Source organism: Schistocerca gregaria, chromosome X (genome assembly GCF_023897955.1).
Source record: "Schistocerca gregaria isolate iqSchGreg1 chromosome X, iqSchGreg1.2, whole genome shotgun sequence".
NCBI classification, from domain to species: domain Eukaryota; kingdom Metazoa; phylum Arthropoda; class Insecta; order Orthoptera; family Acrididae; genus Schistocerca; species Schistocerca gregaria.
This window is the reverse complement of record NC_064931.1, coordinates 723,777,997-723,789,102: the sequence shown is the minus strand read 5'-3', so window position 1 is coordinate 723,789,102 and position 11,106 is coordinate 723,777,997. Positions and strand designations below refer to the sequence as shown.

Below are 11,106 nucleotides of genomic sequence, written 5' to 3'. Positions count from 1 at the left end.
GTTGCTCATCGTATAGTGACAAGTTGTGGAGAAAAGATGTATGCACGAAAATAAAACTGGAAGAAGAGAAGCTGAAGTGTATAATGTAATGGGAAGCTTGACGCAAAAGCGATAAGTTCTTTCTTTTAAAGAACTTAGAAGTATAACAGTAAAAAAGGATCTTAAGTTGGAATCAGGTCACCAGCAGAGAACAACCATGTCATATAATATACATAACAGAATATCTTTCTTTTGAAAATGCGTTTAACTTAAGTGTATTTTTATATCATTTCGATGAAAGTTGTTGGTTATAAACGACAAGCTGCTTTGTGTTGCGCGCCACGCAAAAATCACTGAGATTCCTGCCTGTGCTCGCCTCGCTCCATAATCCCGAGCTGTAAATGCACGTCAGGGTCCAGACACAGGAGCTAATTTCGCAGAATTGTACAGTATTATGAATTTTCAAACTCTAATTTACCCTGTACCTTAAAATATACATTGACGTATCCAATAGCGCTCCAAATAACTTTCGAAGGTAGAGTAAATAAATAAAAAGTCGATGGCTGTGAATAGTATCGATTGAATGTCGTACTAATGTCGATTAAATACGAATAGTGGAACGAACTGTCAAATTTAAAAAAAATAATGTTTGTGGTTGACTTGTTTATTTTTATTTTAGCATTGAGTGTGGTGATGTCAGATTGTTACCAAGAATCAGTGCGGTGTGTTGATGAAGAAAATAATGCAGTTGACTGGTGAGATTTGTGGGGAAAATGTAACGGTACCCACTAGGAAAGTCATGCTTTTGCGAGTGGTGTCTGAGTCACAGGCTCGGCGCAACTCTGCATTACATATTTAAGTTTTGAATTTATTGATTTGAAAGTTTTGAAACTGATAAGAGTATGCAAGAGCAGAAAGTTAAATTAATTGGCACACTAAATTTTGATTGGAAGTTCATTCAAATTTTCCGCCTCAAGTAATTTTATTTGAAAACAAAAACTAGACAGAACGAGATGCCGTGTCTATTTCACTAATGTTTTGTGTAAGAACGTGAAAGAAACTGAGTTAAACGACCAGGTTAACGGTGCCGCGATCATTGTGTTCTTTTGTGAAGACATTGTCGGATGGCTTAGCTCGAAGACTACCGTAAAAGTGCCATACGACACTGATGGATTTGGATTCACAAACATCGTGTGGGATTGGTACTTGCTGAATGGGGGAACACAGTGTTTCACACTAGACTAGCCATCAGCTGGAGTGGGATTAAAAAAAAAAAATCCCAATCCAGACATCCACATGTAGATTCTCTATGGTTTGCCTAAGGATTTAAGGTTAATGCTAGAATGGCACCTTTGTAAAAACACTGTACATTTCCTTCATCAGGCTGAAGTTTTGCTCCATTTATCGGGTCAACTGAACCTACTGATACTAAATGTCGGCCTCATCATGGTGTGTTTCATATATCCACAGGCAAAATGAGAACAGAACACTGACAATATTTCGTTTGTGTCTGGGTTAGTTCTTGGAACATAAATTGTGATGACAGTCTGATCTGTAGTATAGCCTGAAGTACGGGCTAGGTCAGTGGTCGACAGTTTGGTGCTTAGTTGGCAAAGGAGTGTTGAATGCTTTGGTTAATCCACGTTATCTTCCTGCCTGCCCTTTTCCATCTGCCGGTGTTATCCATTGCCAGTGATCCCTTGCTGCTGCAACAGTTCAGTACTCTTTATAGAGTATACTATCATGTCCCAATAATAGGATTAACCAGTATGCTGTGTTTAATATCTACTCATTTTTGCACAGTACTCTTTACAGTGGATCGTCTACTTTCTTACTAGAGAACAGCCTCAGTTTCAGGTGGCATAAGAATGATTGTTGCAAGCATTAAAACTGTTGATCGTATGTGCAGTCTGTCACACATTTAATTTAGTTATATCCATGTGCAGCGAATCTTATTTCCAGTAATTTGCTGTGATTGTATCATGTTTCATTTTATTTACAAGATAATGTTTTTTTGCATTGAAAATATGATTGCATGTTGACTGTTTGTGTTAGCTTTTTTACCTAAATCTGTATGTATATTTAAATTTAGCATCTGATTCTGTTAGGTCCACTACAGTTCTTCTGTCTATTGTACATACAGTAGAATTAGTTCTTTTTGTGGATGACAGTACTGCAATCAATCCAAACGTACATACAGCAGCAGAAAAAATTGTTAATAATGCTCTTAAAAGTATTATTGAGTGGTTTTCTGAGATTGGTGTCACTCTCAGTTTTTTAAAAAAAGACACAAATATTCCGTGCTGCACATGTAGGTGTACTACACCAATGATAAGTGTAACATTTGGTGAGAAGATAATAACTAGGATAGAAACATCCAAATTTTTATGTGCCTATATTGATAAGAACTTAAACTGGAAAAAAGAAACATTCTCGAACTCCTTTTGTGTACTTTTCATTCAGTAATGTCCGTAAGAATAATATTCCATGCTCATCCATGATCATCTTGTTGACATCTTGACTACTGCCTCACAGCATATTTATTCCCACATGAAGTTTGTTGTAAATGACCCACTGTAGTTCAAAAGGAACAATGATGTGCATAATTACAATACCAGAAGGAAAAATGCTATTCATTACTCCACATTGTTTTCTTTAGCTGCCCTTCCAGCTTTCAGTTTGGTACAGATTTAAACATTAGGCTTAACTATCAGCCAATTTGTTAGCACAACCAGATTTTCTACTTTCACATCTGTTGGCTTTACCAACTCACAACCAAGTTGTTACCTTCCACCATAACATACACCTTGGGCTGTGCTACAGACCAGTCTGTCGCCACAACCAAGATTTCATGGAGTGGTGGTGGTGAGGGGGGGGGGGGGGGGGCAGTGCAGTACCACTCTTTAACCCAAAAAGATGTGCACAATGCTGCTACTAAAAATTTTAATCACTTATCCAGTGATACAAATCACTTATCCAGTGATACAAAATGTTCAACAGACACCAAAGTTAAATTTGAAAACTAACTGAGAAAGTTTCTCCTTGACAACACCTTCTATTTTGTAGATGATCGACTTACAGCTATTTCTACATATGAATGTGTAATGTGAATATAAAGTGACTATTTCCACATCATTATGATTAATTGTACAAATGATCCATGGAACATGAGACTAACTTCAGAAACCTCAAATATTGGCTAGAAGTTGTCAAGTATTGATTATTTCCATTTTTTGATGTTATTCTCATTGTATAAACTTACAGCAGAAGTCAAAAAAATATTCTTATGACTCCCTACTTATCTCAATTTTATGTGAGAGTAAGGTTATGGGTGCTAATATTATTTTAAAATTGGGGGCAGTTTGTAACACAAATTTAACAAGAGATTAAATGCACTGCTAGGTGGATTTCAATATGCTATGTTCGCACTGACTGAGCTACGCAGACACAACTTATAGTTCACTTTCACAGCTTCAATTCTGCTAGTTCCTCTCTCTTACTTTCCAGACTTCACAAAATCTCCCCAGAATACCTTGGTGGACCAACACTGTTGGGAGAAAGTATATTGCAAAGAAATATTCATTCTGAAAACAAACCCAAGTCAGAGGTAAAGCTCTTTCTTTAAAATATCTTTCCTCCAGGAGCGCTAGTTCAGCAAGGTATGCAGGAGAATTACTGTAAAGTTTGGGAAGTAGTAGTAACTAGAAGAATTTTAACAATTATATTCTGTAGATCTCGGATGGGGGGGGGGGGGGGGGGGAAGTACCCTGCAGTTGAAATAAATCACAGACCACACTCATCTACAAGATAGGTAGTAGTAGTGATCTAAAAAAATATCGTCTGATATCATTGTTCTGTATCAACTGCAGAATCCTAAAACATGTTCTGAGCTCAAACTTACTGAGATATCTCAAACACAGTGACCACCTCTGCACTAACCTGTGCGGATTCTGAGAACATTGCTCACGTGAAACACAAGTTGCACATTTCTCACATGACATCCTGAAAGCTAGGGATCAATGTGGTCAGGCTGCTGCAGTATTTCTTGACTTCCGAAAAGCATGTGACTTGATACCAAACTGATGATTAGTAACAAAACTATGACTGTATAGAGAAGGGTCTGTTGAACAGAATTTGTGACGAGATTGAAGATATCTTGGTAGGGAGGGTGTGGCAATTTATTTTGGTCAGCGAATTGATGACAGGTGTAGTATTAACAGCAGTTGTGCCTCAGGGAAGTGTGTCAGGACCCTTAGTGTTTGTGTTGTACTTTAATGAAAATTAATAGTGGCCTCAGACTTGTTACAGATGAAGCAGTTAATTATAACGAAATGTTGTCAGAAAAAAACTACAAAAATATTTGGTCACATTTCATAGTTTTACTTGATTTAACTATTTAGAAATGTAAAGTTATGCTCTTCAAAAAATGTGAAAACATAATATGCTGTGACTGCTATATCAGTAGGTCACCATTGGAATCAGCCAGCTCGTACAAATACCTGAGATTAACAATTTGTAGGGATATTAAATGTAATGATCTCATAGATTCTGTTGTAGGTAAAGCAGGCAGAGACTTTGATTCATAGGTAGCAAAATGGGAAAAAGACACTCAGTCTACAAGCGAGACTGCTTTATTTACTATTTTTAAAAAGCGTCCATTCCTCATATCTCTGATATATGGTATCGCTTACTTTGTGCATAAGGACACAGTTTTTAATGGATGTTACATAACATAAATAATTTGAAGCACATGATACAGGGCAACAAATAATTGAAAAATAATATATTAAAGTAATAGTACAATCTAACATATAGTACAATAGACACAAAAGCAATTTTGGATACATAATACAAAAACGGAAATAATTCAAATTTATGTCAACAGATATTCATTTACAGTCTAATAGCACCTGCCTTGCAAATATGTTTTTAAAGCCACTTCGAATTTTTGTATTTCTTTTATTTTCTTGATGTGATGGTAAAATTTATTGTAAAGCTTTTGCCAGTTTTCAGTGGTCCATTTTGTCTGAATTGTGGTTGCATACTCACTGTGAAGGTCTGATTTTTGCCTGATGTCATATGTGTGGATTGCTTGATTTGTACATAGTAAGTTGTGTTTAGCTTCTGAAATTTTCTTGATGTAAGTAATTATCTCAAGAATGTACAGGCATGGCAGTGGTAGTATTGGGAGTGCTTTGAAAGGGGGTTTGCAAGAGTTTCTGTGCGTGGTATTTTCAATTGCTCTAATGGTTCTCTTCTGTGTTATAAAACAGCTTTTGCTTATGGGTGAATTGCTCCAAACAATTATCCCATATATTATATACACAAAATATATTAGTGGTGTTCTGTTATCTTCCTGTTTGCACACATACAGTGTCATATGCCACAACATCGTTAAATCACAGAACGAAGTTGACATCTGGTGTACATTGTGCAATACACTGGAAAGATTGCCTGGGGATTGGAATCCATGTATTAGATTCTTATCTGTGTCCTTTGTTTAATTATGTGACGTACACTGTCTTGTCTAAGTAGTGTGAGAGTTTTTAAAGGCAGTATATACAGGGAGAAATGCTTTTTCCATATAAAATATTTTCTGTATTGTGATTATGTACTTTTGTCAACAGGTACGTCATTTATAAGCTGCCAAAGATAAAAGCTTCAGACAATGTGTTAATTAGAAATGGCCTTGCATATCTATACATGACATCCAATGCAAGCAAAGGGTGGGTTTTATCCTCAAAATCAGTCAACAGCACTGATTCACTGCCTGGCAGGACAATGAGTCAGCTGTATGAGTCATGTTTAAATCAAGTAAGACCTGTTACTATAGCATTTTCTCTGTGTTAATTTCATACAGTCAAAATATCAGAACTTCAATTCATTGCAGTATGAAAATAATATTACTTGAAAGACTACCTTATGGAATGCCACTCACTTTTGCAGAATCCAATTATGTTGTCATGACAGTTTCTGTGTTCAATGTCGACAGTCATTAGTTCATGTAATATGTCTCATGTTGTGAACTGACATAATGGACAATAGTCTGTGTAATTTCTGAAGATTACAGCAAAAATAATTTTCTTTGTTTGTGAACATATTTTTGTTTTCCAGGCTAACTTTAAATTGTAGGTTAATCTGACAGAATTTAATTATTAAGCAAAATCATAGTGCGGTAACATTGTCCATGTTAGTGGCCACCTATACACACTTCAGTTGATGCTTTCATGGAGGAAAAGGTTTAATATCATGGTTGTTGTTGAAACTTTTCACTAGCTTTGAATGAAATATAGCTGTGTTTATGGAACTGCAGGGTTTGTGAACTGCGCATATATAAATGTGGTGTCAGTGTATCACATCTGAACAGATAGTACTGTTGAGAGTATACAATGTGCATCATTAATATTAAAGAGAAAAGTGACTTATCAAAAACTTGCAAATGCTATAGATACACTGCATTATAATAGCTTGTTATCAATGTGAACTATTGTTTACCACATGTATACTCAGTGAACATAATGCCACCATACACTTGCAAATTAAAGTCCACCAGTGGAAAACAGCTTCTGTTTTGACAGCAGTTTCGAAACTGGACCTTACCTGTTGAAGAGTTTCTGGCTTGCATGAAAGTGATATTCTGTTTGCTAAAAAACATAGTCACTGTAGAGGGTGGCAACAATCCGGGAATTGCTGGAATTATTCTTTTTTGGTCTCTGTGCTCATACATGCTACTGTACATGTATGTTAAAAAATGATGCTGATTTTATTTTTACCGTACATGCGAGTGATTCGCCCAGATGTGGAATGTGTCAATACAATTGTACAAATACAATTAATGCTAGAGAATAGTAATATAATAAAATGATACAGATATTATGAAATAACATTAACAGTTGGTTCAATACTGCACTGACAATGATTCAGTGCCATAAAATCGTATTGACCTGTCTTGGAGAGAAGATAAAAGTGTACTTGTAAACATACATTTATACTGTCAATGGTCATCATTTATTGTGTTCTGTGATCCATATGCAGATAAAGAACCTTTTCAACAATTCTTTGATCACTTTAATCCTCCACAATGGCAATGTCACATTGTATCAAAATGATGCCACATCTGACACAGAGAGGTATCAAAAGGCTATATTAGATTAGATACAAAATTAATAGTGAAACAATGAAAATTTGGTGCAATAGATAATGATGAGCACATGGTATGCTAAAGTTCATATCAATATATTTATATTTTTGCAATAAAATAATGCACTGTCACTTATGCTATTTTACTTTTAAGTAGGATTTTACATAAAGAGAGTAAAATCATGGGATATAAGACCCTAGATTGACTGACGTACGCCGAGGCCAAGAGGAAATTTGAGCGCCTACATCCCGTGCATATGACCATCTCATACGCTGCCGCTACGAGAACGGGTCTCACCCCATCAGTTTCTCGAATTCCTGTCACCTCTCAGAACTGGGAGACTACACCTGCCCCCTTGATGGTGGGGGACACTTCCCTCCCTGTTGCTCCCGCACCACCTACTTTTTGAGCAATGCCCCCCCAACCAATGGGGATTTCAGTTCCCACTTCTGAGCCAGAGAAGCATAAGGCTTCTTCAGCTTGTCTTGCTAGGAAGGGGTCCCTTGGGTCACTCCCTTCCCAGGTTTCTGCTAGTGTGAAAGATGACATCCACCAGCGGCTGAAGAGCCCAAAAGCAGCTGGTCGTAGGGCTTCACGCTCACCCTCAGTCCCGGAGGCTGATTCAGTGAAGTCCTACCAGCCAGGGAAGCCCAAGGAACAGCACAAGAAATTGAAAAAGAAGACCCCTAAGAACAAGGAACTTGTGGTGGCACCCACACCACCGCTACTTACAAGTTTTGCATCTGAAGATGGGGTGGAGATTCTCGCTGGACCCTCAGACACAATGGATATAGACTGCTCAGGCAGAAAATCGGTGGCAGCAGGTGATCCTGAGTCGTAAAATGTCTCATTGAATATTCCATGCCTTTCCAGTCTCAGGATGATGTTATCCGCCAGTGTAATTGCGGCGGTTTTTTCCACCGCCTGTCTGAGCTACGGCAACTGTTAAGCTTTACACCTGCTGTCTGCATTGCCCGTCAGGAAATCCGGTTCCCGGCAATGGGGACCCCTGCCCTCCTTGGCTATAAGGGATATTACAGGAACCATAGCGACTATAATCGTGTGTCAGGTGGAGTTTGTGTTTATGTCCTAAACTCATTCTGTAGTGAACATGTGCCCCTTCAAACCCCTCTTGAAGCTGAGGCTGTCAGAATACTGACAATGCAGGAAATAACTGTCTGCAATGTATATCTTCCTCCAGATGGTGCAGTACCCCTGAATGCATTGGCTGCACTGATTGATAAACTCCATAAACCTTTCCTACTTTTGGGAGATTTTAACATCCATAACACCTTGTGGGGTGACATCGTGCTTACTAGCCAAGGCAAAGATGTCAAAATTTTACTGCCTCAGTTCGACCTCTGCCTCTTAAATTCAGTGTGGCTCGAGGTAGTTACTCTGCATCAATTTGCAGCCCATGACTTTTCCCATCTATCTACTGGAGAGCACATGACGACCTGTGTGGTGGTGACCACTTCCCCACCTTCCTGTCACTGCCCCAGCATCAGGCCCATGGATGCCTGCCCAGATAGGCTTTAAACAAATTGGACTGGGAAACTTTCACCTCTGCTGTCACTGGTGACACTGCCCCACATGGTAATATTGATGTGATGGTTAAGCAGGTGACTACCATAATCGTTTCTGTGGCAGAAAATGCTATCCTTCGCTCTTTAGGGTGCCCCCAGCGAAAGACAGTCCCTTGGTGGTCGCCAGAAGTCGTTGAGGCAATTACAGAGCGTCGGCAAGCTCTACAGCAACACCCTTCCCTAGAGTATCTGATAGCCTTTAAGTGACTCCATGCCCATGTACGCCAGCTTATGAAACAACAGAAACAGGAGTGTTGGGAGAGGTACGTGTTCACCATTGGGTGCCATACGTCACCTTCCCAAGTCTGGACGAAGATCAGGTGTTTTTTTGTTACCAGACCCCAACAGGCGTTCCTGGTGTTCCCACAAATGGCGTGTTATGTACTGATGCAAACACGATTACCGGGCACTATGCTCGAGCCTCTGCGGTAGAGAACTAACCCCCCCCCCCAGCCTTTTGCACCCACAAACGGCAGATTGAAAGGAAAGTCCTCTCATTCACTACACGCCACAGTGTATCCTATGACACCCCATTTAAAGAGTGGCAGCTCCTCAGTGCCCTTGCACATTGCCCCAACGTAGCTCCTGGACCTGATTGGATCCACAGCCATATAATTAAACATCTCTCATCTGACTACAAGTGACATCTCCTTGCCATCTTCAACCGGATCTGGTGCGATGGCGTCTCTCCATTGCAATGATGGGAGAGCACTATAATTCTGGTGCTCAATCCTGCCATAAACCTGCTTGATGTGGATAGCTATCATCCCATCAGCCTCATCAATGTTGTTTGTAAGCTGCTGGAACGTATGGTGTGTTGGTGGTTGGGTTGGGTCCTGGAGGCACATGGCCTACTGGCTCCATATCAGGGCAGCTTCCACTAGGGGTGCTCTACCACTGATAATCTTGTGTCCCTCGAGTCTGCCATGCAAACAGCCTTTTCCAGGCACCATCACATTGTTGCCGTCTTTTTTTGATCTAAGCAAAGCATATGACACCACGTTGTGACATCATATCCTTGCCACGTTATATGGGTGGGGTCTCCGAGGCCCACTCCCGATTTTTATCCAGAATTTCCTGTCACTCCGTCCTTCCCGTGTCTGAGTTGGTGCCTTCCATATCAAGGAGAATGGGGTCCCACCCGGTTCTGTATTGAGTGTATCACTATTTTTACTGGCCATTAATGGTCTAACAGCAGCTGTAGGGCCATCCATCTCAAACTCTCTGTTTGCAGACTACTTCCGCATTTCTTACTGCTCCACCAGCACTGGTGTTGCTGAGCGGCACCAACAGGGAGCCATCCACAAGGCGCAGTCATGGGCTCTTGCCCACAGCTTCCAGTTTTCGGCCGCAAAGTCGTGTCGTGCACTTCTGTCGGCATCATACCGTTCATCCAGAACCAGAAATTTACCTTCGTGACGATCCACTCACTATAGTGGAGACATATTGATTCTTAGGACTGGTTTCCGGCGCCCGGTTGACTTGGCTACCTCACCTTCCACAGCGTATGTGGAAGTGCTGACAGAACTTCAATGCCCTCCGTTGCCTGAGCGACACCAACTGGGGTGCAGATCGCTCTACTCTGCTGCAGCTCTACAAAGCCCTTGTTCAATCCTGCCTTGACTATGGGAGTCTAATGTATGGTTTGGCAGCACCCTTAGCATTGCGTGTAAACAACCCAGTGCACCACTGTGGCATTTGCCTAGTGACAGGAGCTTTTGGGACAAGTCCGGTGGCCAGCATCCTTGTGGAGGCCGGAGTCCCTCAACTGCAGAACCAACATTCACAACTGCTCACCAGTTTATGTTGCGCACATTTGTAGTTCTTCTGAGCATCCGAATTATCGTCTCCTTTTTCCACACACGGCAGTTCATCTACCGCATCGGTGGCCCAGGTCAGCGTTGTCAATTGCGATGTGCATGCAATCCCTTCTGTCTGAACTGGAGTCCTTCCATTTACCACCTCCCATCCAGGTCCGTCTGCATACACCCCCATGGTGTACACATAGGCCACAGATTCATCTGGAGCTTTCACATGACCCTAAGGACTCAGTTACTCCTGCTGCTTTCTGCTGTCACTTCCTCTCAATTCTCGACACGTTCTGGGGCTCTGAAGTGGTTTAACCAATGGTTCAATGGCTGATGGTCATGTTGGCGTCGCCTACGCCCACAGATGCCATTTTGAACGATATTTCTTGCTGGATGACTGCAGTGTATTCACTGCAGAGCTGGTGGCCATCTCTCGTGCACTTCAGTATATCCGTTTGTGTCCCAGGGAATCGTTTCTTTTGTGTACTGACTCCTTGAGCAGCCTACAAACTATCAACCAGTGCTACCTTCGCCAGCCTTGGTATTGTCCATCGAGGAGTCCCATGGAGAACCTCCCATTTGAATTTCTGCA

General features: G+C 40.7%; 1 protein-coding gene across 3 annotated transcripts in view; it reads left to right on the top strand.

Annotated features, from left to right (window-relative positions):
* The first annotated feature begins 566 nt into the window (after positions 1 to 566).
* LOC126298605 (plancitoxin-1-like) overlaps positions 567 to 11,106 on the top strand; it is a 35,421-nt gene continuing 24,881 nt past the window's right edge. For 2 of the 3 annotated variants that reach the window (XM_049990003.1, XM_049990005.1), the window contains exons 1-2: positions 567 to 734; positions 5,607 to 5,793. In XM_049990003.1, coding sequence (XP_049845960.1) covers positions 625 to 734; positions 5,607 to 5,793 — 297 coding nt within the window. In that variant the 5' untranslated portion in view covers positions 567 to 624. Of the gene's footprint in view, positions 735 to 783; positions 956 to 5,606; positions 5,794 to 11,106 lie in introns of those variants that run through there. The other variant, XM_049990004.1, reaches the window with a different exon arrangement.